General features: G+C 56.2%; 14 protein-coding genes across 23 annotated transcripts; 8 read left to right on the forward strand and 6 right to left on the reverse strand.

Annotated features, from left to right (window-relative positions):
• Window positions 1–100: 100 nt before the first annotated feature.
• Window positions 101–2,209, forward strand: KVP18_003563 (uncharacterized protein; the record flags this gene model as incomplete). Its single annotated transcript, XM_067955402.1, has 2 exons — window positions 101–1,535; window positions 1,589–2,209. Coding segments are annotated over 2 exons (2,056 nt in total), but the record flags the coding sequence as incomplete, so codon positions are not given.
• A 111-nt stretch (window positions 2,210–2,320) lies between these two features.
• Window positions 2,321–2,896, forward strand: KVP18_003567 (uncharacterized protein; the record flags this gene model as incomplete). Its single annotated transcript, XM_067955409.1, has 1 exon — window positions 2,321–2,896. The coding sequence occupies one exon, from the start codon at window positions 2,321–2,323 to the stop codon at window positions 2,894–2,896; it is 576 nt and encodes a 191-aa protein (XP_067810612.1).
• Window positions 2,897–2,936: 40 nt separating this feature from the next.
• On the reverse strand, window positions 2,937–4,004 carry KVP18_003564 (uncharacterized protein; the record flags this gene model as incomplete). 2 transcript variants are annotated; one of them, XM_067955403.1, is made up of 1 exon in its annotated part: window positions 2,937–4,004. In XM_067955403.1, one exon carries the CDS (start codon window positions 4,002–4,004, stop codon window positions 2,937–2,939), a length of 1,068 nt encoding a protein of 355 aa, XP_067810606.1. The 2 variants fall into 2 exon arrangements, with proteins under 2 accessions (XP_067810606.1, XP_067810607.1); XM_067955404.1 differs by having other exon boundaries at window positions 2,937–3,980.
• Window positions 4,005–4,113: 109 nt separating this feature from the next.
• KVP18_003557 (uncharacterized protein) lies at window positions 4,114–7,923 on the forward strand (the record flags this gene model as incomplete). Of its 4 annotated transcripts, XM_067955394.1 has the most annotated exons (6): window positions 4,114–4,421; window positions 4,449–4,926; window positions 4,956–5,369; window positions 5,398–5,680; window positions 5,710–7,052; window positions 7,447–7,923. In XM_067955394.1, 6 exons carry the CDS (start codon window positions 4,114–4,116, stop codon window positions 7,921–7,923), a joined length of 3,303 nt encoding a protein of 1,100 aa, XP_067810597.1. The 4 variants fall into 4 exon arrangements, with proteins under 4 accessions (XP_067810597.1, XP_067810594.1, XP_067810595.1 ...); XM_067955393.1 differs by lacking the exons at window positions 4,114–4,421; window positions 4,449–4,926; window positions 4,956–5,369; window positions 5,398–5,680 and having other exon boundaries at window positions 5,703–7,331; window positions 7,414–7,923; XM_067955391.1 differs by lacking the exons at window positions 4,449–4,926; window positions 4,956–5,369; window positions 5,398–5,680; window positions 5,710–7,052; window positions 7,447–7,923 and having other exon boundaries at window positions 4,114–4,443.
• Window positions 7,924–7,928: 5 nt separating this feature from the next.
• On the reverse strand, window positions 7,929–11,135 carry KVP18_003559 (uncharacterized protein; the record flags this gene model as incomplete). The annotated part of the gene is made up of 1 exon (XM_067955397.1): window positions 7,929–11,135. The coding sequence occupies one exon, from the start codon at window positions 11,133–11,135 to the stop codon at window positions 7,929–7,931; it is 3,207 nt and encodes a 1,068-aa protein (XP_067810600.1).
• A 121-nt stretch (window positions 11,136–11,256) lies between these two features.
• Window positions 11,257–15,120, forward strand: KVP18_003566 (uncharacterized protein; the record flags this gene model as incomplete). Of its 3 annotated transcripts, XM_067955408.1 has the most annotated exons (5): window positions 11,257–11,428; window positions 11,455–11,575; window positions 11,608–11,751; window positions 11,780–12,030; window positions 12,059–15,120. In XM_067955408.1, the coding sequence occupies 5 exons, from the start codon at window positions 11,257–11,259 to the stop codon at window positions 15,118–15,120; spliced, it is 3,750 nt and encodes a 1,249-aa protein (XP_067810611.1). The 3 variants fall into 3 exon arrangements, with proteins under 3 accessions (XP_067810611.1, XP_067810609.1, XP_067810610.1); XM_067955406.1 differs by lacking the exons at window positions 11,257–11,428; window positions 11,455–11,575; window positions 11,608–11,751 and having other exon boundaries at window positions 11,826–12,101; XM_067955407.1 differs by lacking the exons at window positions 11,257–11,428; window positions 11,455–11,575; window positions 11,608–11,751; window positions 11,780–12,030 and having other exon boundaries at window positions 12,112–15,120.
• A 64-nt stretch (window positions 15,121–15,184) lies between these two features.
• Window positions 15,185–15,572, forward strand: KVP18_003568 (uncharacterized protein; the record flags this gene model as incomplete). Its single annotated transcript, XM_067955410.1, has 2 exons — window positions 15,185–15,344; window positions 15,385–15,572. 2 exons carry the CDS (start codon window positions 15,185–15,187, stop codon window positions 15,570–15,572), a joined length of 348 nt encoding a protein of 115 aa, XP_067810613.1.
• Window positions 15,573–16,840: 1,268 nt separating this feature from the next.
• Window positions 16,841–17,155, forward strand: KVP18_003560 (uncharacterized protein; the record flags this gene model as incomplete). Its single annotated transcript, XM_067955398.1, has 1 exon — window positions 16,841–17,155. The coding sequence occupies one exon, from the start codon at window positions 16,841–16,843 to the stop codon at window positions 17,153–17,155; it is 315 nt and encodes a 104-aa protein (XP_067810601.1).
• Window positions 17,156–17,412: 257 nt separating this feature from the next.
• On the forward strand, window positions 17,413–18,786 carry KVP18_003569 (uncharacterized protein; the record flags this gene model as incomplete). Its single annotated transcript, XM_067955411.1, has 1 exon — window positions 17,413–18,786. The coding sequence occupies one exon, from the start codon at window positions 17,413–17,415 to the stop codon at window positions 18,784–18,786; it is 1,374 nt and encodes a 457-aa protein (XP_067810614.1).
• On the reverse strand, window positions 18,787–19,185 carry KVP18_003561 (uncharacterized protein; the record flags this gene model as incomplete). Its single annotated transcript, XM_067955399.1, has 1 exon — window positions 18,787–19,185. The coding sequence occupies one exon, from the start codon at window positions 19,183–19,185 to the stop codon at window positions 18,787–18,789; it is 399 nt and encodes a 132-aa protein (XP_067810602.1).
• A 37-nt stretch (window positions 19,186–19,222) lies between these two features.
• Window positions 19,223–20,201, reverse strand: KVP18_003562 (uncharacterized protein; the record flags this gene model as incomplete). Of its 2 annotated transcripts, XM_067955401.1 has the most annotated exons (2): window positions 19,223–20,011; window positions 20,040–20,201. In XM_067955401.1, 2 exons carry the CDS (start codon window positions 20,199–20,201, stop codon window positions 19,223–19,225), a joined length of 951 nt encoding a protein of 316 aa, XP_067810604.1. The 2 variants fall into 2 exon arrangements, with proteins under 2 accessions (XP_067810604.1, XP_067810603.1); XM_067955400.1 differs by lacking the exon at window positions 20,040–20,201 and having other exon boundaries at window positions 19,223–19,990.
• A 35-nt stretch (window positions 20,202–20,236) lies between these two features.
• Window positions 20,237–21,268, forward strand: KVP18_003558 (uncharacterized protein; the record flags this gene model as incomplete). Of its 2 annotated transcripts, none has more annotated exons than XM_067955395.1 (1): window positions 20,237–21,268. In XM_067955395.1, the coding sequence occupies one exon, from the start codon at window positions 20,237–20,239 to the stop codon at window positions 21,266–21,268; it is 1,032 nt and encodes a 343-aa protein (XP_067810598.1). The 2 variants fall into 2 exon arrangements, with proteins under 2 accessions (XP_067810598.1, XP_067810599.1); XM_067955396.1 differs by having other exon boundaries at window positions 20,561–21,268.
• A 52-nt stretch (window positions 21,269–21,320) lies between these two features.
• KVP18_003570 (uncharacterized protein) lies at window positions 21,321–22,429 on the reverse strand (the record flags this gene model as incomplete). 2 transcript variants are annotated; one of them, XM_067955412.1, is made up of 6 exons in its annotated part: window positions 21,321–21,590; window positions 21,619–21,771; window positions 21,801–21,947; window positions 21,980–22,051; window positions 22,080–22,367; window positions 22,418–22,429. In XM_067955412.1, 6 exons carry the CDS (start codon window positions 22,427–22,429, stop codon window positions 21,321–21,323), a joined length of 942 nt encoding a protein of 313 aa, XP_067810615.1. The 2 variants fall into 2 exon arrangements, with proteins under 2 accessions (XP_067810615.1, XP_067810616.1); XM_067955413.1 differs by lacking the exons at window positions 21,321–21,590; window positions 21,619–21,771; window positions 21,801–21,947; window positions 22,418–22,429 and having other exon boundaries at window positions 22,038–22,334.
• Window positions 22,430–22,607: 178 nt separating this feature from the next.
• Window positions 22,608–23,162, reverse strand: KVP18_003565 (uncharacterized protein; the record flags this gene model as incomplete). Its single annotated transcript, XM_067955405.1, has 1 exon — window positions 22,608–23,162. The coding sequence occupies one exon, from the start codon at window positions 23,160–23,162 to the stop codon at window positions 22,608–22,610; it is 555 nt and encodes a 184-aa protein (XP_067810608.1).
• Window positions 23,163–23,381: the final 219 nt, after the last annotated feature.

Genomic DNA, 23,381 nt, shown 5'->3' on the forward strand with positions numbered 1-23,381 from the left:
AACCAGTGCGGTGCCGGCAGTCGGGGGTAATTCTGAATCCCCACTGCGCAATTGATCACAGGTAGTTCTTTGTTGCTGCTGTGTCCCTCATTTTCCTCAGATCCAAGGCGTGGACGTGCCCCCTTAGCGGGCAGCGGACTCCGTTTGCGCACCATTACGCCCAGAATATCAGTGAGACAACGCTTCCTCCCGAGTGCCTTTATCACACCGTCGAATACGTGTCTCCTGCACAGAACGCCGCAGTTTGCAGTCTTCCGACGTTCCTATTCGTGGTCGACTTACAGCTTTTCGAGGAGGAGTTGGAAGTCCTCAAGGAGCAGCTAAGCAAAATTGTTTCCCTGTTGCCTGCAGAGTGCTCAGTCGGGCTGATCACCTTTGGCACAAACGTGCACGTGCACGAGCTTTCCTTCGTCGAGTGCTCCAAGTGCTACGTCTTTCGGGGCGGGGCGGAGCTGAAGCCCGAAGACATCGCTAGGCAACTGGGAATTGTGTCCAATCACGACCCTAGGGGATCCATGGGCGGAACCGCAGCCAGGCGCTTCCTCATGCCCGTATCCGAGGTCGACGTGGCCCTCGACTCCATTCTCGACGACCTCCAGAAGGACAGCTGGCCTGTAGAGCCCGATTCCAGACCCAACAGGTGCACCGGGGCAGCTCTCAATGTGGCAGTCTCCCTCATGGAGGCGGCGTGTCCGCACCAGGCTGCACGCATTATGCTTTTCACCGGCGGCGTGTGCACTGTTGGTCCCGGACAAGTTGCCGACCTGGCGCTGTCCGAAAACATCCGGCAGCACGTTGACCTGCAGAAGGAGACGAAGAACGCCAAGTACGCGCGGTCAGCCCTACAGTACCACACCGCCCTTGCGGAACGGGTGGTCCGAGCTGGACATGTGGTGGACATCTTTGCCGGATCTCTGGACCAAGTGGGGCTTTTCGAGATGAAGGTGCTCTGCGACAAGACCAACGGTTACCTGGTCATGTGCGACTCCTTCTCCATGAACGTGTTCGAGGATTCGGTCTCTCACATATTTCGGAGGGATGCGCAGAGCTTCCTCACGCAGGGGCTCAATGCGCGGCTGGAGGTGCTTTGCAGCCGCGACGTAAAAGTTGGTGGTGTGATCGGGTGCTGCTCCTCCACGGGGAAGAAAGGCAACCAAGTTGGCGAGGTGTCAGTCGGAGAAGGACAGACTTGCGAATGGTTTCTGGGATCGATAGACGCCCGCACCACGTTAGCAATGTATTTTGAGCTCGTCAACCAGCAAAGTGGACCTCGAAGCAGCTACCTGCAGTTCCAGTTGTCCTACCTGCATCCCTCTGGCCGTAGAAGACTCCGCGTCATCACTTTGGCCTACCACCACGCAGACCCCAGCGTAAACAATCTCGCCGCGGGCTTCGACCAGGAGGCTGCGGCTTGTTTGGTGTCACGACTGGCCGTGTACAAGACAGAGACGGAGGAGACGCTGGACGTCCTTCGCTGGATCGACCGTAAACTAATCAGGCTGGTCAGCCGATTCGCTGACTACCAAAAGGATGACGTAAGCTTTATTTTCCCTCTCAATCTTGCTGGCCCTGGCCCATGGTATTCCAGCCTTCATCCTTCCAAATCGGAGCTGAGTTCGGACTGTACCCGCAGTTCATGTTCCACCTCAGGCGGTCGCCGTTCCTGCAAACGTTTAACGCCAGCCCGGACGAGTCCAGCTACTATCGGGGCCACCTGATGCGCGAGTCGACCTCCAGCATGATGATTATGATTCAGCCGTCGTTGCTTATGTACACGATGGACGACCAGCCGCCGCGACCGGTGCTCCTTGATGTGCAGTCGCTGAGGCCGGATGTTACGCTGCTGTTAGACTCCTATTTCCATATCGTAGTCTGGTCTGGTGAGCAGATTGCACTTTGGGTCGATGCTGGGTACCACCTGCAGCCTGAGTACGCCCATTTCAAGCGCGGACTTGAGCGGCCTGTTGTCGACGCGAAGCAGATACTCACAGACCGGTTCCCTGTGCCGAAATACGTTAACTGTCGGGCCGGAGGCAGTCAAGCGCGCTTCCTACTGGCCAAGGTGAACCCCTCGGCAACGCACTCCCAGTACGGCGACAGCGGCATCGTAGGCGGAATGGATGTTGGTGCCGGCAGCGTGGTGCTGACGGATGACGTGTCGCTGAATGTTTTCATGGATCACCTGGTAAAGTTGGCTGTGCAGTCGTAATTTTCGCCAAAACTCATTTAATACTATTTCATAACACATCAATTCTACACAAAATACAATCAACTTTTGACATAGCATGAATCCCAAAGCCTTTAACAGCGTAATAATTAAATGATCATCTCCAACCGATTTCGGGGTTTTCTGGGCATCCCATGCATCTCCCTCCGGACCGGGCTCCTTCTTTTTTTTGCACTCAACGTGGTATCCGCTGTTCCCAAGTTCTTCGACCTGGCCAGTTTCGCTGGGGCTTTGAAGATAATAATTGGCATGATGGACCTCGCGTTCGGCATGGCGGGCCTCGTGGCGGTGGCTTCCGGCGACCGCCGGCAGACTAAGGTTGTTTACCATAGTTACAAGGTGCTGTTAGTGCTGCGTCTTTGCCTCGACGGTTACATCCTCTCCAATTTCGTGCTGCTCATGCGTGACCCGGAGATTTCGCCAGAGGATCGCCGAGCCATGGCGTACACGGCTATCATGATAGGCGTCTATTTCTGCTTTGAGTATGGGTTTACCTGGCATGTTTTGAGCTCAATGAAGTCGCTTGCAGCCATATTCGCAGTGGGAGGCACAGGGAGCGAGAAACGGTCAGCCTTGCAGCTGGAGGCCGAAATGGAGTCGCAGGTGTCGCCCAAGATGACTTTGTCGAGAGCTAGGAGCGCCTCACATGGGTATCTTATTGACATCTGAGTTTTTAAAATATTTGTTAAAGCTTCTTTTTTAATGGACTTCACCTCCGTTTTCTTGGCTTAGCCGAGGATTTTTTCTTTTTGGGTCTGTTCTTCGCAGCGGCTCGCTCGACAAGAGAGGAGCAATCTAAACCAAATGTGTCCGAAACTTCCTGTTCTGTGCAAAGGCGAATGGGTACTGTCACCTTCCGCTCAATCATCGCTAACGAGGCGTCCACAAAGGAAGCAACATCGTCGCAGCCGAACACCCGCTGCACGAAGCCAATTCTGGGAGAGTGCACAGCGGCCAGTATAAACGTTTCGGCGTAGGAAGGCACCCGACACGCGGCTATGAGCTCCAGGCCCCAAATTAAGGACGGAATGGGCACGCCCATGTGCAGCGTAATGGTGATGCGGTCTACAGCCAAACTCATCGGCAGCAGCACTCTGCTGGGCTGCGCGGCCACCTCTACTGCTAAGAACCGGTCTGAATCGGAGATTACGTCCGCCAATTCCGCCCTCCAGAAGCCCGAACGCTCCAACTCTGAGCCTGCCGAAAAGAAAAGGCACTGCTGGTTTACTGCCTGAAACCAATAGTGTCGCGCGTAGTAGGCGAACCGCATTCCAGCAACCCCTGCTGACGCATCCGGGTGCCAGAGTTCCTTGTCCGCATCCGCCAGCATCGTTCGCAGGTACCGCAGACCGAAGTTGGGGATGCTGTCGCTCGTCTTGACGTCCTGCCTGCGGGTAGACAACCTGAATACCGAGCTGGTCACAGGCTGGAAGGTGCCCGTCTGTTCCACAGGCGTAATCAGGCCTAGCTTAAGCCGCGGCTTATCCCCAGGTGCCAGCCGTTCAGACACTAGCAGGCTCATTTTTACTGGCAGGGTCTTCAAGTACTTGACGGGCAACCAGTTTGCGCTACGGGCCCCGCGCAACTCGAACTTCGCCTCGCAGACCGTGTCGTTGCCGTTTTTCACCGCCAACACCACATGGTCGTCCGGGACATCCAGTGTGAAAACGTGGAAGTCGAAGTCTTGGAGGCACCGTGGTGGCTTGTAGAGTGGCACCAGGACGTGTGAGAACGGTGCAATTGGATCGAACATTTGCTGCAGTATCCGGGTGCACATAATCGAGTGCACAGCGAATCATCACACTGGCAGTGATTGCCGGGCCTTGCGGGCCAGCCTTCCGTGCCGATTCTGGACGGCTGAGCATGCTGCCGGCGTAATGGCAATAATGCATGGCTTTCGAAGCAGCCGCGAGGAGCTTTTAAGATATATCCAACAACAGTTTGACCGTGAGGAGTATGCTGATGTCCTGGAGTTTGCCTGCTATTCCTTCGACGCCTGCAGGAACTTCTACGCACGCACTATCGGGCACTACCTGGTGGGCGACATGCTGTTCGAGTTGCTGTTTATCCTCAAGTCGGGATCTACCGTTCGACATGGTAAGCAGCTTCTCGCGCCTTTTCTGGCCGAGGCCCTGGTGATTGCGGAGAGCACGGTGGCTTTTTGGCGACACTCCACACGGCTGGAGCAGAAGGAGTGGGGTGGACATATGTTGTGACGCAGTCTCCTATCGCAGTACGTCGACATTTCCGCCTGGGGACCGGCGGCGTATCTCCCCCGAAGTCAGGTGCCAATTATGCTCTACCACCTTGGGATGTTGGCGGTCAGAATACAGTCGTTCGACATTGGTGTTCGTTGCATGACCTTGAGACTGGATATGGTCCAGGAGGGGTCACCCACTGTAGTGGCGGAGGCTCAGACTGACGTGGGCTGGGCCTATTTTCATGGAAGGATGTACGAGAAAGCGCTTCTCGAGTTCGAAAATGCGCTTCAGACGCTGGAGACTCACTTCCAACAGGAGTTGGCGACGTCAGTGTCGCGGGCTCACCACAACCTCGGAGTGGGCTACTTCTCGCTCGGGCAGTACTCTGCTGCTGCTAGACATCTGGTGAGCGCGATCGATTCAATGGGGCGGACAGGCGCCTCCCAATTCGCGTCAATTACCGTCACGTGGTGCGTCATGGGTTCCCTGTTGCACGCCGTGAGGGAACCAGACTTTCCTCACACCAGACCGGTCAGCCCGACCACGCCGCAGAGTTCTATTCTGCCGCGTTCGAGCGCCGAAGACGCGTATTCGGCATCGCTGATAGACGCACACGGCTAGCCCTCCGGCTCCTCAATACGGTTCGGGGCCCCATGACACCAGAACGCGCACCAGAACCGTCGATCTCACGGACGTCACTATCGGGAGGCACAGTCGACTCGGCAGCACTAGGGGGTCTCTGGGACTTGGGGAAGCCACCGCCGTCAGACTACTTCCATAATCAGGCCCTTAGACTGCAGCTTGGAATTCGGCCCACTTGGTTGTCAAGACCCAACAGGGAGGAGGTGGTCATCGTGAACATTCCGAACATATCGCCCACCAGCATCCCCATAGCCATGGAGGGTGGATTACCGGCGTACCGCTTGAACCCCGAGGCAGCAGTGGGTGACCGCTGACCTTCTAACACAGCTAAGATACGCAGAATGGTTCGTCCTCCCGCCCGTGGTTTCCCAACGAGGGCAGATCTCACTGGCTGCGGCGCCTGGGCACTACGACCCCGACTCCGGGTTGATGGTGCCTGACTTCAAACAGCTCAAGCCCGCCCTCCCTTTGGTAGTTCAAGGCCAACCCGCTTTGGGGCTCTACGGATATCCCGTCATGGTGCTAAACCCTCTGTTGGCCCACTACAACCCTGCAGCCGTTCCAAAAGTTCTCGAACATCTCACACTGCCAGGTCTGAACGAGAGTGTATGTGAGGAGATGACGATTTCCCCATGGCAGTGTTACATGAGCGATTCGATGGAGAAGAGAACGCCGCACAAGGGAAGGCGCATCCGCCGTGGGAGTTAGACGCACAAGGGAAGGCGCATCCGCCCATTGGGCGATGGGAGTCAGACGAGCCACTGGTGCCCATTGCGGAAGTGACGGACGACAGCTCCCCTGAAACGCCAGAGACACAGCGACAACTGTCAGGGGCTCCAAAACCAATGAAGGTGCATCCGGTGCCATGGCAGTCTGATGTGTTCCACTGTTACCACCGCGAGGGCACCGCGCCGCTGCGGCTGCCCGAGATCTCGCCTGGCACTATAGCGGCGGCCTGCTACATCACGCCGGCCTCCGAGCCAGAGGAGGGGAAGGAGCTGCCCACGGTACATATCTGTGACAAGGACCGGCGGGTACTCTGTGTGCTGCCGTATTACATAGTGAGTGCCGGGCAAAGCGCCAACACAGGATTTGTACGCCTTTTCTGCCTCTGCCGGAAACGCGACCAACTCGCTTCGGCGCCAGTGATAAGATTGAATATCATATATGTTATGCTTGGGGTTGCAGATGGACTTCCCATTGCGCGGCAGCCCGACATCCCATGGTTGTGTGTCTCGGTGGGCATGCCTCGAGACGGCGCCCTACTCGAGCAAAGTTTAGTAAAACACGACCAGGAGGTGCAGAGGCTCCGACGTGTAGTCGGACGTCGGGAAGCGATGGACGCCCGTCAGACGTTCAGCGTATATAGAGGAGAGCTGTCATCATTGTGGTTCCCTGAGGAAAAAATGAGACCGATCATGTATGAGTCTGTGGCGCCTCGGGTGGCCAGAATCCGTTCACCGGCGCAGACGCTGCAGCTGGACCTCCCTACAGCAGGTGGAGAGCTGGTGCCGCCTATTAGATTTCACCATGAGGGCGCACGAGATTCGAGTGGGGCTCCACTGGATCTGGTGAAAGTGAAAGTTGCGGTTTGGAGACGTGAAGTGGACGTCAACGGGAGGAGTACCCGAAAGAGAATGTACATGAAGGCTGCTCCGATCCTCAGGGAGACTCCGGATGGGCCTCCGCCCCCTCCAGCGCCCGTGCGCGCTCTAAAGAGGCCTGTAAGACCGCCTCGACACCGGGTACTGAAACCTGAGGCCAGATCTCCACGTCTCAGGTCCACATCGCCTCCCACCCGCCAACTGGCCCGGCCCAGCAAATTCCCTTCCCAGGAGCTGCCGCGGTTCGACCGAGTTTCGACGACCGCGATCTCGAGCGAGCGGAGGATAGCGAGGGGTCGAATTAGAGGCGTTAAGGTATTGAAGGCCCGAGATCGGTCTACAGACGCGAGGCGGTTGAAGAAGCGAGTAAGAGTAGATGTGAGCGGCGACCAAGCGCGCCACCCCACAGTACGAAGACAACGACAATCCCGCGTTGTACGCTCGGACACGTCTCCCAAGCAACCCACGTTGCCTCCTGTGCCGCATGAGGCACTGCCCACGAAACTGATGACCAAACCAAAAAAGAGGAGAGTGTTGAAGAAGCCAGTCAGAGAGCCAACGCCTGGAGCTCACTCATCAAGGCCCACTCGACTAGTGAAGCCCTTCAAAGGTGAAGCTCCAGCCAAAAACGATGGCATGGTCAAGGTGACCAAGAAAGTGGTGTTTCTGTAGACGGATACTGTGCCAGTCAGATCTCTTGAGTATCTCAATAATTTTAGCATGTACTACTGGTTGCCAGGCGACATACTCTACCGTAAGGGAGTTAGCGCAGCAGCTCTCACCTCCAGCAGCTCCTGTGCGGAGACCGGAACAGGTCTGGGCGACACTCAAGCAAGGCCAGGCGGAACCCGCAGAGCGTGTCGAACCGCCAGTGAATGAGGACGAGCCTGAACAGCGGTCCATTAAGTTTTGGAAAACGGTTCGAAAGCTGACTGTTATGGAGACTGTGAAGAAAGTCTTCACTGCTCCCGCCCCCGAACCGCTAACGCCCATCGCCGCCATGCATGCACGGGAAGCAGCCAAGAAGGCGGTGGTCGGATACTATAAAAAGAACGAGGCCTACAAGCGCATTCAAAACATGATCAAGCTTGGGGACACGCAACAGAAACGGGTTCTCTCCGCCAATCCGGAATACAAGATCCTCAGGGCCAGCCAGCAGCAGAAGGTCCCGGATTTCAGGGCTCGCCGGGATCCGCCTTCTCGGCAAGCACCGTCACGTCCTTCACCGAAGAAGCAAACTCGCTCGTAGGAATTTCATTTCAAAAGGGCAATGCCCTGTTTCAGTTCGGCGACATTGTGGCTGACGCGCTCAGCGTGGGTCTTGATGTACTCAATGCCAGGTAGGCTATTGAGGTACTTGTAGACAGCATCGACCTCGGATTCAATGCCTAGTTCCTTTGACTTGCGGCGCACCTGCGCCTCGTTGTGGGTATCTGGGACATGCACGTTGGCGAATCCTTGGCGTTTTACCGACAGCAGCTCGGCACTTTTCTTCAGAGGAGTCGCAATCGACACAAGCTGCGACTTGCTGGCTCTCTCCGTCACAAACGTCTGCAGCTGTTCCCAGGTCACCTGCTCCAGGGCCTCCAGCAGTTTCCGGGTGCTGATGAACCCCGGCTGCCCCGAGGTCAGCAACGACCACGACTGACGGGCCTCCTGCAGCATAGAACGAGGGCGGCTGGCCAGACTGTGGCGCAGAGCGCCCACAAGGTCGGCAAACTCCGCCGCGTTTGGTGGTTGTAGCTCTGCGACAAATCGCTGCAGCCGGTCGAGCATAAGGCTTGCGTCCTTAGAAGTCGCCAGCGTGAACTGCAGGAGGCTACCGTCCACTGAGAAGTCCGATTCAACCGACGCAACGTACACCAAGTCCTCGACCTCGCGCAGCTGCTTGAAGAGTGCGCTGTTAGCCCAGACAGTGTACAGTGAGAGCAGGATGCGATGCTGAAGTCCACGGTTCTTCTCCCGAATAGAGCAGTGCATCACAGTCTCTTCAGCCAAAATATCGGGGGTAGTATCCAGCAAAATCACGTTGTCCTCCGCCCAGAATGACGGAACGTCGGCTGTCAACGCTGGTTTTAGCGAAGCACTGGCCAACTGAAGTACTGCCTGCGCCTCTTTTTCGGTAGCGTTGCCCATCACCTCCCCGACTACTGCTGCGCTTTCGAAGCCTTCCTTGAACAATTCAGAGAAGTCGGGCCACGTCGACAGGGCCAGCATTCCGCGGACGTCTTCGATTGACAGGGAGTCAGGGTAAGCAGCCCGCCGCTGCATCTGGAGAGCGGCGGTCGCGGGCGCGCTCGTGTGGTCCTCGATTTCAGACATGATACGGCTCTTACACTCATCAAACCTCGCCTGCGATATGTACTTCAACGGGTTCTGCAACACTCTCTTCGCGTGCTCGAGAACTGCCGGAATCTTGTCTGGGTTGCCTGTAGCATTCAGCAGCAGCACTGAGTGGTCGACAGGATGGAAAACGCTGCACCCCACGTCCTTCAAGAGGTCATCCGGCGTCAAGCGTTCGAGCGTCTCGGCCACTAGAGCCGCCAGCATGCTGAGGCACCCGAGTGTCCTACGCGCCTGGTTGTCCTTCGTGGCTACGCGCAGGCTTGAAGGGACGAACAGCTGAAAGGAGGCAAACATCAAGCGGGAACCGAACCAGTCGTCCTTCTTGTAGATGCAATAGCAGTTGCTGCCTGCATCCAGCACTTTTGGCAGGTCCTCGTTCTTGTCAGTAGGCGCCTTCCGACCTGGTCTCAGCGCGGGCACTGCGCTTCTGGCAGGGGCACCAACCGTCATCCTCCAATCATCCATCCAGTCTGACGGTATAGGGCAGATCTGGTACTTCAGGTCCAACTCGGCGGAGTCGGCACACTCCTCGTCCCAGCAAGGACCTGACACCAGTACCATGACCTTTTCGATGTCTACGGCCTCTGTGAAGGCACGCAAGTCGCTGGCGTTGCTGAGTGGAGCCAGATGGTGCAGACCCGTGCACATATCCGGCCCTTGAGCCTGGAGGGCCCGTACGCACTTCAATGCGTCAGTGGCAGGCGCGGTGCCAGACGCGTTGAATGTCTCGTGGCGCCTCTTAGTGATCGACTCCAAAACGTTCTCCGGCTTGGCCAGTTTTAGCCTGCGAATCGTCTGCGCCAGCACCTGACCTGCCTCGCGGAGACCCTCATTGGACGTGCCCTTATCCGTCAGCTGCAAATGGACCCGCAGGAACCGGGCACCAGCGGCAGCCTTCACGCTCATATTCACTTCCGAGGCCCACGGCGCCAGCTCGCGTCCGATACGGACGGGGTCAAGCAGTGCGAACAGAAGGGACGCGTCGGCGTTCCACAGCTGTTGCCAGTGACTCAAAACTGGAAACAGGAACAGGGCACAAGGGGCCCGTTCCCCTGGAAGGCAGACCTTCATGAAACGACCTGGGCTGCCGTTGGATGGCAGTGTATCGCTCTGGGAGTCACCTGGGAGTGTATCGCTCTGGGAGCCGCCTTGACGTGGAACGCTCTGGTGATTCTCTGATTTCAGTGGAACTCCGGCCAAGCAATCCTCCACCAAAGCCTGCTGCTCGTCAAGAGGCTTGCTGCTCACGACTGCGCAGCACATCAGATCACGGGAGATGTACCTTTTGCACCAATCACGCACTTGCATAACCAGCGGCTGTCTACGCTCCACGCGCTTCACGCTCCCTCCCAGCATGTCACCTCCGAGCAGCTGGGCCACCGCCAGAAGGCTTCCCAGGTCACGCGCCATCTCCGCGCGCGGCTCATGTGCCTCGACCTCTGTCGCGACCGTAGCTGGTGTGACATTTGGTGAGGAAAGGCAGCGACCTAGAATGGCGAACCCCTGTTGGAAGAAATCGCGCTGGAGTTTCATCTCAATGCAGGTGCTCTGTAAGTCAGTGCGCTGGGTGTACTCGCCGTGGTGGTCTGCCACCCATGATTCGAGAGACCCGACATCTGTGTGGCCTAAGCATCGGCGTGCAAGGCCGCTGAGCCCAGGGGAAAACTCGGAACTCAGCATGTGCCCCACCTGCAGGCTCACTGCCACGGCGTCTTTGGTGACACGACTATCTTCCACCAGCATCACACGCAGGCCGTTGACCGTCAGGAATCGGTACTGCTTCAGGTTCTCGGAGGGCAGAGCGAAATCCGCGTTGTTAAGCACGACGGATGGGTCCAACGCCCATGGAGCGAGAGGATCGCCTGTCAATCGAGTTTTAGTCCATTTCGCTCTACCGTCTGGAAGGCTCACTCGAACACGGCCGCGGTACGCCCTCACACAAGAAGCCCGATCAGAGCCTATCCACTCACCAATTTCTGGAGCGTCACTGGGTTCGGTGGAGACCGCCTCCTTTTCGCGCGGCAAGTCGCACGACTCCAGCGCACTTGTCGCCGCGAGGACTGCAACCAATTTATGGGACACGCCGGTTCGACTGAATTCATGTTGAACTCGCATTTAGATTTGATGATTTCCGAATCTGGACGGACATACACGGGACATATTACATCATATTCCAATTGTACCTAGTACCTTTTGCATTCTTATACGTCATATTCCAAGTGTGACCGGTCCCGACATGTCCTCCGACCAATCCTCAGACCAATCCTCAGACCAAGCCTCAGACCAAGCCTCAGACCAAGCCTCAGACCAATCCTCAAAGAGCCAGTTGGATATTCCATCGGCTTCAGACCTGTCTGAGCCTCTCACCGAGAGGTTCAAGCCTGTGCACAGGGCTTACAGCCGAACCCGTGAGCGGAGGGGCAAGAAAGCACAGACTCTAGCCGTGTATCCGCCAAAGAAAAAGAGCGACTCTCAAGGACAGCTACGTTCTCCTTGGTGTCCACGAGGAGCCAAAGCATTGCGTCTCGGAAGTACAGCCCCCGCAGTAGCGAGCCGTAGGCGAACTACCAGCGATCACCCTTTACAGATATGTACCTAGCGTGAAGAGTTGGGCCCAGGAGCAGTGGATCGCGCCCAGGCCCAATCTGACCCCCAGCCAGTGGGGGAGACGCGAAGAGGCTGGCGGGCAGGCGCTTTACCTATGGGGCCTTACCCGACAAGAAGTCAAACAGTGGGAGCTCGACTGATACGTTACACAGAGGCTACACCTACAAGTCATACGGCCTGTCTCCTCGAGTGAGGGACATGTACGACCCGGACTTCACCGGAGACTACGACCACAAACTGCTGGACATGGGCTCAGCCTATGCGTGCGATCCGCAGCCATTCCTCACAATTCAGACCCTTGATGCCTTCTACGAATTGCGCCCCGAAAAGCTGCAGTGCCTGCGAGACACCTTTGCAGAACAGCTCCTCCGGATGTGTGTGGAGCTAGATGAGTTTCAGGATGGTGAAGTCTTCCATCCAGGTTATGACAGTACACTTGATCATCCAGACTATGCCAGTGACACAAAACTATAAATTTCTAGTGATGGCTCGCGTTCACTCTGATGTTAAGACGAGCAAACTTGAAGTCATGTTGGGCATGCTGCCGGTCATGAGGTCTCCTGTCGACGGATGCGCCACGTCGACGATTCAAACAGGCCCAACTACCGAACAAGCCGTCTACTCTCTCGACATTTCCGCCCCTGGACTTCTCGTGGCTCCGACTGTGCCAAATCCCCCTCCAGTGATGATCCCTGATACGGTAGACCTACCTACCAAGGGTACTGTAACGGAACTGCACAACGTAGATACTACCACAGTGACCAAGTGCATCACTACTCGAAGCAAAGTCCCCCAAAGAGTGAAAGTTCTTACAAGGACACATATGGAGCGTTGTACCGTCCAAGAACTCGAAACCATCTACCGCGAGTTGCAGAATATAATGCAATCCGATAAGTACCATGAGTCCCAAAAGCTGGTCAACGAGATCCTGAGGAAATTCACCGACGTGACCATTGTGACGCCGATCAGCGACGATGAAATTAGTGCCTGGTATAGAAGCGTGCTGACCACCAATGTCAATTCTACTTCCTCGCTCTACAGTTCAGGCGTGCTGAAAATGGAAGACTGGACCGACGAGGTAATCAATCTCATGCTGAATATGGAGGCCGCTCCCGATGTCAAGGTCCAGTCTCTGCAGCACTTACGGAGTAATGCTCCCTGGATGTACCTCACCTATCTCAGTGAATTCAGCGAGGACGGCACTCCTCTCGCGTTGGCGGAGAGCGCTGGCGTAGCCGCGACGGCGACTGTCCCCCGGCTCACGGAGCACTCCAGCTTTAAATCGATGCTCAACACTGCGGCTTTGTCGGAGGGAGGTGAGTCCATCCTTAGTCGGTTCCAAAGGAGCTACGATGTCGACAAATCGGTAGCGTCGAAGGATAACGCCTCCGTACGACAGGAACTTGAATCGCTGAGTTCCCGCCACACCAAGACAGACGCCATTCGACATTTGTTAGAGGCAACGTTGAGTGGAGTCAAAGCGGATCCTGAAGCCATCCAACCGCTGCAAGACGAACTCCGAACCGAGGGCCGGCGCCTCCGACACCACAAACAAGGCGTTACATTTGCGTATCTGCAGGGCACCGCCAATGCTGAGACGACCGCTCCCCTCTACCGCCCTATGGTAGTCAACAGCCCCATGGAGACGATAAATGGCGCCTATACCGACCTGGACGTCTTCCTCTATACACTAGGGCTCGACAAGGTCGGTGACACTCGCCAGCTCGACTTAGCTTTATGCGACCAGCCGAACGCATCGCACCGCCTTCGGTTCATCCTGATGTCGCAATCGCTGAGGATGCAGAATCACGCGCCTGCGAACGCCCGTTTCGTCGAGGACATGCAGGACAAGGCGTTCTACAAGATCCACGATGACCGTACCGTGTCGATCCTCGTGGAGGGGCTATGGGAGCGGGTTAATCCTTGTACTTTGGTTAACGACTTCTCTGACAGATTCCGATTCACCGACACTGCGATCACAGGCGACATCGTTCACGTAGACCGCAGTGACGTAAACTGGGACACTCTGAACGGCATCACCATTTGGGACGCTCCAGAGCAAGAGCAAGAGAATGAGACCCCAGCAACTGATCCCAACGCCTGTTACGCCAACTCGCCTGAAGGCTACTGGGCCGGCAACAGTCGTAGCAACATCATGCGACTGATCGCCGCTGAGCAAAATACGACGCCCGACCCCATCGAGGCCCCTCGAAGACGTATCATTCCCGTGCCCTCGTCGTTAGATGAGGCTGGTCCGCACCGCAGCGGCAAGGTTTGGTCTCGCCCCGTGAAGACGGCTCAACCTGTAGTTCTGCATACATTTGCTACAGGCAAACGATGGGTTCCACCCGCTCATGTACCCTTCCACCAGCGAGCACCCAGCCATACGGGCTACGACGTCCATAAGTCGTCGTGGATGGGCACTGAGTCCAGCGAGATCAAGCAGTTCCAGCAGACGCTCAAACAGCTCAAGGAGGGACTCCAAGGTATGCGATACCTTAGGCGCCTGCGGGCAGAGAGTCCTGCTCTCCTCGCGAACGTGCCCAATGACGTCGTGTCCCTGCTTGACGACCACGACGCCACGACCGCTTTCACCAACGTCATTTCTAGCTACCAAACCAGCCTCCAGAACTACAAGCAAACCCGGAGCAACCATGATCGGAAGGCGCTCAGTGGCAAAGCTGATGAATTCTTCACGCACTGCGGCTTCTTTTCCCGCGCCGCTGGTGCCTCTAACCGATCTATGTGGGAGGGTGTCAGCCACTCGATGACGTCGCCTGCACGAAGCGCGCCATCAACGAGCGGCGGTAGCACGAGTAGCAGCGTCTGGCAACGTGATGAAACAGGTGCATGGCGAACTGCTGACGGCCGGGTTTCTCAGCGAACGTCAACATCAACTGGCACTAATGGTGACTGGGTCGAGATCGATGGCGTCTGGACGCAAGTCAAGAAGGCGACGTCTGCCGAGGCTGACACTGTCACCTCGACCCGCCTCTCCGAGGGCGACTGGACCTTGGTCAATGGCATGTGGACGCGAGTCAACAATGCGACAACTGCCGCGGCTGACAGCACTTCGACGGCTGATGCTACGTCGACAGCTGTAACCACTGTCTCTAGTATCGGAGGCACACTCATGGGCGGAGTCACCACGGTGAGCCATGTCACCCCTACTGCGACCGCTAATACCAGTGGGGCACACACCAGTGATGACTACAAACTGCGACTTATGCAGAAGATTGAAGAGTTGTGCGCTGGGATCAACTCTTCTGCGGATGCTGGCACATCCACCGAGGAGGTAACGACCACCCTGAGTACGGCCAGCGATTCCGTCACTTCTGGCGTGGTCACGAACTTAGAGACTGGCACTTCACACAGCCTGCGGATCAGTCCTGGAATGAAGCACTTTCAAGAAATGGTAGCGAAATCCTCGGCTGGTCCTTACACTACGGTGAAGAGCAAGACCTCCTCCCATTACTCTGTGGAGCAAGTCTAAGATTTTACTTCGTTTTTTTACGTTTCGCACAATATCTAAAAATTCGAAATTGCACCTTTGAGACATGAACAAAGACGAGATTCAGTTGAAGCTAAGCGTGGACGACCAGCTACGCATAAACCAACTACGGAACAACAAATTCTACCTGCACAACTTCGTGCCCTTGGCCATGCGGCACCGAGTTGTGGAGGAGGTCACCTTGAAGGCACCGCTGGCTTGTTTAGGTAAACGCTCTTAGGTTCGCAATCAGTAATGTTGTCCCAGCTGCCAGCCGGAGGTTCGGCGCCCGGGTGGAGCCTTACCGCTACATCATGTGCGAGCCGCGAGCGGCAGCCGAGGCTTACCCCCACTACGTGGACCGCTACTGGGATGCCCACCTGGATGAGGTCCACCCGTGTGGCACCGACCCCAAAATCCATCCTCATGAGAAGCTTTTTTTTGGGGATGTTTGACCTTGAATGATGTGATAATTGTGAAAAATGTTGACATATGCTGATGAGGGCGGCTCCCAGTCGTTGCTCCTTTCCGTGGGACCTTTGTTGGGCTTGACCGGCGCGCCTCCAAGCTGTGGGGCCGTCCGTGAGGAGCGTACACAGCTGCAGAGCTTGCTCCTCCCCAGGATGGTCGCTGGTCCACTTGTCGAGGCTGGCGTAAGCGAAGAGTCTATTGGCCAGCAAGGCTGGGTGCGTGAGATGAAGAAGCGGCACGAGCGCCTGGCAGACGACGCCTCGCCGCCCCCCCCCCAACCCGCCGTCGTGCAGACGCGCCGACGACTGGAGCCTTGCCTGCCCACCGTATCCACGCCTGCAGGTTTGACCAAGGTTGTTGATTTCAAGCCACGACTTGGTCTAACCGTACCTGCTTTATCTAGGGCTGCGTTTGTTGATTTGGTGAAAGGTGATGCCTCCTCAACGCCGGCTGTGAGACCGCAATCCGCGTTTCCTAGAAGCCACGATGGCTCCTCCACGCAGGACGTAAGAAGGCGAGTTACGTTTTCTGATGCCTGCCATGGCTCCGGCTCCTCAACGCTGGCTGTGAGACCGCAATCTGCATTTCCTAAAAGCCACGATGGCTCCTCAACGCTGGCTGTGAGACCGCAATCTGCATTTCCTAAAAACCACGATGGCTCCTCCACGCAGGACGAAAGAGGGCGACCTGCGCTTCCAAATGCCTGCCATGGCTCCTCGACGCTGGCTGTGAGAAGGCGATCCGCGTTTCCTAGAAGTTACGATGGCTCCTCCTCTGCACAGGACGAGAGAGAGCGACCTGCGCTCCCAAATGCCTGCCATGGCTCCTCGACGCTGGCTGTGAGAAGGCGATCCGCGTTTCCTAGAAGCCACGATGGCTCCTCCACGCAGGACGTAAGAGGGCGAGTTACGTTTTCTGATGCCTGCCATGGCTCCGGCTCCTCAACGCTGGCTGTGAGACCGCAATCTGCATTTCCTAAAAGCCACGATGGCTCCTCTACGCAGGACGAAAGAGGGCGACCTGCGCTTCCAAATGCCTACCATGGCTCCTCTACACAGGACGTGAGACGGCGATCTTCGCTTCCCACAACCTACCATGAATCCATTGACAAGTACAAGGTGCCGCCGCCAGTGCGCAGCAAGGTTAGACGTTCTTTTAGGCCCACGGTCCTCTAAATTGAATGCCAGTGGACAATTTTCTGAATTCTGACACTACCAGTCAATCGTTCTCTCCTCGATCACTCTATTACGACATGCAGACTGTGCAGCTTCAAGAATCATTTCGGTGTAACAGGGAGCGATACGAGTCTCTGTATGCCCAAGAGGGGACTCGGCTAGTAACAGCCCCACAGCGAGTCACGCTAAGGCCTCCTCAAGCAGAGGCCATCGAACAGGTTTCGAACTGTGGACCAAGCTGCCTTACAGGCTCCAAAGTCGGCCACCTGTCTCTTACTGCCTCGACGTCGCAAGCGGCAACCCGTCGCAAGGTGAGGTTCGCCGACCAAACTCTTGAGCACGCTGCCATGTTTACCGAGCGCCTGAAGATCACGCTGAGGCCTCCACCATGATTCAGCTAAGGCGCATGTTGAAAAACAGCTGGGGGTCTCAGACTCGTCGAGGGCGGATTCGACGTAGTGACGCACAATTGTATGTTCAACTGAAATGTAGAAACGCCGTTTCAATTTTCTAGCGTACACGTCCACATCATCACTGGTATTCTTATAAACACGCTCAGTAACCAAGAAACATTGAGAATCAGTCGAGGAAAGTCTCCCTCTGCTTGGGGCACACCTTCCTGAATTGGCGCGACATTTTCAGTATTTCTATGCGTAGCTGGGACACTTTGAGGGCGTCTGACTGCGGCGAGGCCTATGTGGAGCTCTCCGACGAGATCACCGCCACCGACGAGATCACCGCCACCGACGAGGCGTACGAACCAAAACCTCGAAAACGCCGGTTGCAGGGCTCCAAAGCGGCGAAGAAACGCAGACGAGTCGCCGGTGGCGATAGCTCGCACACCGAAGCCTGGGAAAGCGCGCTGCGTAAACAGCTTCTTTCGCAGGCACAGGACATAGCGCGGCTTAAGCGGCGAGTACAGGGCTTGGAGGCGGTTGAGTCGGAAGTTGGCGCCTTGAAGGGCGTCTTGGCAGGTTTGCAACAACGCTGCACAGAGCAAACCGAAGAAATATGCGCTCTAGTGTCGTTCGTTGGCGATCTAGGACCTATCGTGGAGTCGGTCGTCAGCGCTACCACCCAACTCAAAGACACCTCAAACAGTTGGCAGGGGACTGCTAGCGGGGCCTTCACGTCCTCCAACAATGGGGAGGGGTCTACTAGCGCGGCCTTCAAGGCCTTCAATGGGGACGGGTCTACTAGCGGGGCCTTCAAGGCATCCAACAATGGGGAGGGGCCGACTATGGCCATTCTCAAGGCCTCCAACAATGGGGAGTCTAGCGGGGCCCTCAAGGCGGTGAAGAGCGTTAACGTACCTGTACGCCACGCGTCGCTGGTGGTCCCAGCAGTTCGTCCAGCCCGTCCCGCGTCCAAGAAGACGGGCCTTCCTCAACACGAGGTGCCAGAAAAGAGGGACTATCTTGGAAAATCGGCGCTCTTTCGGGTGGCCACAATAAAAGCGATCAAAGAACCAGCAAAGCCAAAATCCTCTTTCAAAGCAATCAAAGAAGCAAAGAAGTCAAAATCCTCGTTCAACAACACTCCCGTTGACAAAGCCGCCGTCGAGAGATCATTAGACGGCCGGCATCCCGATCGAGTCCGAGCCTGCTTACCACCGCCCAAGACGAAACCGTCGTCCTCCGCCCCTTTGGAAAATTCAGTTGCCTTTAAGAACCGGAACGACATTCCACCAGAAGCAGACCGTCATCTCCAGTCTACTTCCTCGGAAAGACAAAGGGACTTCAATAAGCACGTGGAAAGGGAAAAGGGTTCAATGAAGCCGCTGGCCCTCACACCGACGAGTAGAGCCTCCCCCGCTCCTTCTGACTCACAGGCGACTCTCCCTGCGGAATTCAAGGACGCTGACCGCGATGGGTCCGCTAGCGAAGGTCTTACGGCTGATGTCCCTTCCGGCGGTGTTAACGGCGCTCTGCCACCCCAATACACCGGTGAGAGCCCCGTTTTGATCACCGACACACAAGGCATATCTGAAGAGGAGTTGTCAGCGATGCTGCACACCATGTAGTCACTCCAAGAAATCGTTCGCAGCGAACCGCGAGCTGCAGACAAAGAGCGGGTTCCGCATGACGGCCTTATTGTAGGTGAGTGGCTCAAAGCGGCCTGCCGGCGGAAGTCTCTGTTTCGGACGTGCAGGCTTCGCGCGCCCAGATGGCTGAATGACGGCCTGCGAGGTCGAGGCCGATCGAGGTTTGACAACAACGGGGTGGGCTTCCTCCTCAGAGTTCGCGACAACCCGGAGACGAGACCCGTGACCTGGAGGCACCGGTGGCCACTTAAAGCTGCGGACCAAGGTCTTGAACTCGGAGAAGGAACGGACTAGCACGGTCTCTTCTGTTCCGACGTTGAAGCAGTCGCCTCCTACGGCTTTCAAGATAGCGTGAGCGGCCGCAGTGTCCCATTCCATAGTCCCAACATACCGAGGGTAGATGTCGGCTTTCCCCTCAGCAATACGCAAGATCTGCGTGCGCCTCCCCCGCTGGACCCACCTTCACCGACGACCCCGCGTCATCAAACCGCCGATTGGGGACGGACTCTACGAAAGTTTGGGTTGACTGGTTGGAGTTGTACATCGATGCCATCACGCGGACAGGGCCCCTCTTGCCGTCGGCGAACTTCAACCTTGGGGAAAGCGCCAGTGGCCCCAGACGGTTCGACGAGATGTCCAACTTGTAGGCTCCAGATCCCACTACCCCCAAGTAGTAATCGGTCAACTCATCCTTTATGAACGCTCCCTCGGCAGTCCACCTCTTTGGCAGAGATACCATGCCGAAAACAGGTTGACGGTCCTTGACCAGTCCCAGGTTCACTGTGTAGTAGCCACCAGCGCGACGGACAAATCCCTCTGTGCTATCGATGGGGTCGAGGAGCCACACAAAACCGCTGTGATCGAGAGCCTGTCGCTCCGAGAAGCTTTCAACGGTTTCGTGGTTTTCCTTGCCCTCCTCCGATATAAGCAGCATTGTCCGACTCTCCATTTCGCGACTGTAGGCGTTGAGGAGATACTGGGAGATGTAGCTGTGGCAGTACTCGTCCGCGGACGTCACAACATCTGCTGGAGTCTTCATCTGGGTGTCGAAAGAGGCCTCCCGTTGCATCCGACTAATGGTTTCGGAACAGTTCTGGAAGACTTTGGCCAAACACAGAATGCCTGAAGTCTTGGAGAGGCCCCAGAGAATCCTTGACCTCTTGGAGAGGTCCTTAAGACACATGACTCCCACATTGTGAGACGCCTGGATCAGATACCGCAACGTAGCTCACGGGAGGGATGGAGGTGGCCCCTCGTTGGGGCACCTCCAGCAGTTTTTTTGGCAACTGCGCCAGCAGTCCGTACTTTGATTTCACCACTGCATCAAGCTTTACGAGAGATTCAATGGCGGCTAGGGTCGACACAAACAGCCACCACCAAACCAGGTTCACCATTGCACTCGCAAAGAATTTCGCTTCCAATTCGCCAAATGTGGTGGTTGTTCGCGCTAGTAATAGGGCTCTTCGTCAACCCCCAATGGAGCCGACTGCACAGCGCCCTGTGGCGCTCGGCTTCTGGGGATGGGGTCCCTGTCACCTTGGACGAGGCGCTCGTCTGGTCTTCCTGGGGCCCGCTGAATCCGCTGGTTCAGTGGGTGAGCCCGGCCGGCCCTCGGTCGGACGTCGTGGTCACCGCAGACGACTTTGCATTCAGAGACCTTCTCACCGGCGACGTAGCGGACTGGAGTCGTTGTCCTGCCATCATTTTTGCCACTAACACATTCGACGCGGCTATATACGGGCGCTGGACCTCCATGGGATGGGAGGCTGACTCCGCGACCTCTACGACGGATGGGGCGGTGTTGAAATCGTGGCAACGATACGCCATATTGCACGGATACTGCTTACTAGAGCTGCACACGACACGACCAAGGGAGATAATAGACCAGGGGGTTCACCCCTACTTCTACCGATACGTGGGGTTGTCCCTATTGTCGGAGGTAGACGTGCCTCTGATATATGTTGATACTGACGTCGTGATAACCTCACCGACCCAGAGCCTGACTTCCCTACTGGCGGGGCTTTCTGCAGACATGCTGTTGGCCGCAGACCGCCGCTCAGAACCCTTTCCCAAGAAGCCGGGAGTGAACGCCGGAGTGCAGGTGCACCGCGGCGGCGCCTACTGTCGCGCCCTCGCGCATCGAGTTCTCTACCAGGGGCGCCGGGTACTGCCACAGCTGCTTAGCTCGCTGTTCTTCAACGGAGTCATGGAGCAGCCCATGCTCAACTTGCTGTTGGCCGTTGACTACGACCTCCATATGCCCGACCTCCTAGGGGAAGGCCCGGTACTCGTCCGCAGCCAGTCGGAGGGGTTGCCCCGTCTGGTAGTCGTCACACAAGACGTCTTCAACACCTTTCCAGAGAAGCACACGCCGGAACACTTCATGCTTCACGCGGCCGGAGTATCCCCTGCGGAGAAGCGACAGCAATTGCTGTCCACAGCGGCGGAGATTCAAAGTTGAGCGGAGAAGCGACAGCAACTTCCGTCCACAGCGGCGGAGATTCAAAGCAAAGTCACACAGCTGATTCAGGTTGTTCGTCTGCGGCGTCCTCCACCTCATGCGCCGCGAACTTCTGGCGTACGTGTTCGTATCGCGTCTGTGCCGCCTTGATCTCATAGAGCAGGAGAAGCATGAAATCCCGTCGGTCATCTACGTATTCGAACACCAAGGAGACGGTCTTGTTGGGTGTGAAAATCACTATTGACTTCTCCTCCTTTGGGTGAGGACCGCCTTCATCAAGGCTTTTGAAGAACTCTTCGAAGTCTCGCGAGTCTGTCCCCAACTGAATCTGCCGTCGCGCTGTCTCTCACTGTCACGTTCAGTATGTCCGTGATGTGGAATCTGACATCAAAGAACTTCTTGGACGTCAGTTCCAGATACTCGGGCTTGAGTCCGAGGTGTACTGTGCGCTTTAGGAGACGTCCGGTGGGTCCGACCTTCACCACGAAGACGCCTTGTCGAAACTGCGGTGGTGCATCCCTCATAAACTTACTTTCCTCTTGGCACTTTGGATAGCCTGCCTGATGTGGGAGGCAGTGACTTGCTGGTCCTCGTCCATGACCTCGAGCATCTTCGCTCCCTCATCGGAGGTTGGGTCTGATTCCTGCAGCGATATTAGGAACACGTAATGAAGTAGGGTCTAATTGGGAACGCAGACTACGATCCGAATACACGGAACGTCGATAAGTGACTAGGGCCCAAACGCGAATGAGGGACCACAAGCAATCGCTCAGTGACTAAAGCCTAATAGCAATCGCCAGCAATCGCCTACGTCTCGTACACGCTCCGCTTCGCCCTCTTCGGCAGGGTACAGAAGGGGGTACCGTCTAACCTTCGCTTCTTCTCTCTTTCTGATTTCGTCAGTCACCCCTGCAGCTGCAAGCTCATGTAGCCTATGCGCGAGGAGGTTAGATTTCGCGCCTGCTGAAAGGTTCTTTGGCGCCGACGACGCTCCACTGTCGTAGTCCACGGGCCCAGTCTCCACTACAGAGGACGACACGGACTCCCGTTCTTCCGTGACAAACATCACCGTATCGTAGACGCCCTTGTTCTGCGCATCCTAGGAAAACCAGTCACCAAGCGCCGTTTCCAACCATCACATGTACTCACCTTAGGGGGCATGATTCCTGTCACGGCCAAATATGAAATTCTTGATGAAGCAGTTGTTCCAGTGTAGAACCCTGGATCTCCCTATTACCAGTGTAGAACGCTGGCTCCCTAATTTGAGTTACCAACAGGACATAAAAAGGTGGATACGGATACAAGACGTATGAGAATGGCGAGTTTTGCGACAAAAAAATCAATCTGAATCACTCTCCGGAAACTTGAAGGAGTTCGATCCGTCCGTCAGGGATCCGCCGCTACGCCAACCGGCTCTTTTCTTCTTCGACTTCTCGTGTCGAAAGTCGCGGCCTCGCACGCGGCCAAGTTCCTCCGCCGCCTTGGCAGCGAATGCGTCGTTTTTGTAGTTCGCAGCATAACTGTTGTCGACCACAAGCATCCTCTCTTGGTACTTGGATGAGTCTACGCGTTGAAAGTGCTTTCGCACTGGCTCCGCAAGTTGCGCGTCAGCTGCCTCAGCAATGTCCTCTACAAGCGCTTTGTCATCAGTCTTCCTCTTCTTGTTGGGCGTGGGACGTGTTTCCTCTTCACTCAGGTCTGCTGAATCATTGCTGTCCCTCTGTCTCTTTTGTTTGTCGGATTTCCGGTAAAACCTCTTCAGATAGCTATCCAACAGTTTTAGGTCGAGATTTTCATTAGTGATACCTTCCCCATTCTGCTTCCTAAACGCCTTTAAAGCCTTTTTGGATTTCGCTTGAGCAAGGAGAGCGGCGATTACGTTGGAGTGGTCCATAGGTCTGGAATTCGCGCTTTTCGGCTTATTGTTTTGGGAACGGGTTCATGTGCGTTCAATGAGAGACTGGCTGGACTGGAGTAGAATTCCACCACCATGTATGCGAATGTACACACTCAGCATTCAAGCACTGAACGAATCCTCCCAGCCGATAATTTGAGTCATAGCTTTCACTTTGCCATCGCCAGCAAACGTTATACATGAGAACGAACGAGGGAG

The sequence above is a fragment of a genome (assembly GCF_019968955.1).
Source record: "MAG: Porospora cf. gigantea A chromosome Unknown PgA_NODE_280_length_24166_cov_330.724, whole genome shotgun sequence".
NCBI lineage: Eukaryota > Apicomplexa > Conoidasida > Eugregarinorida > Porosporidae > Porospora > Porospora cf. gigantea A.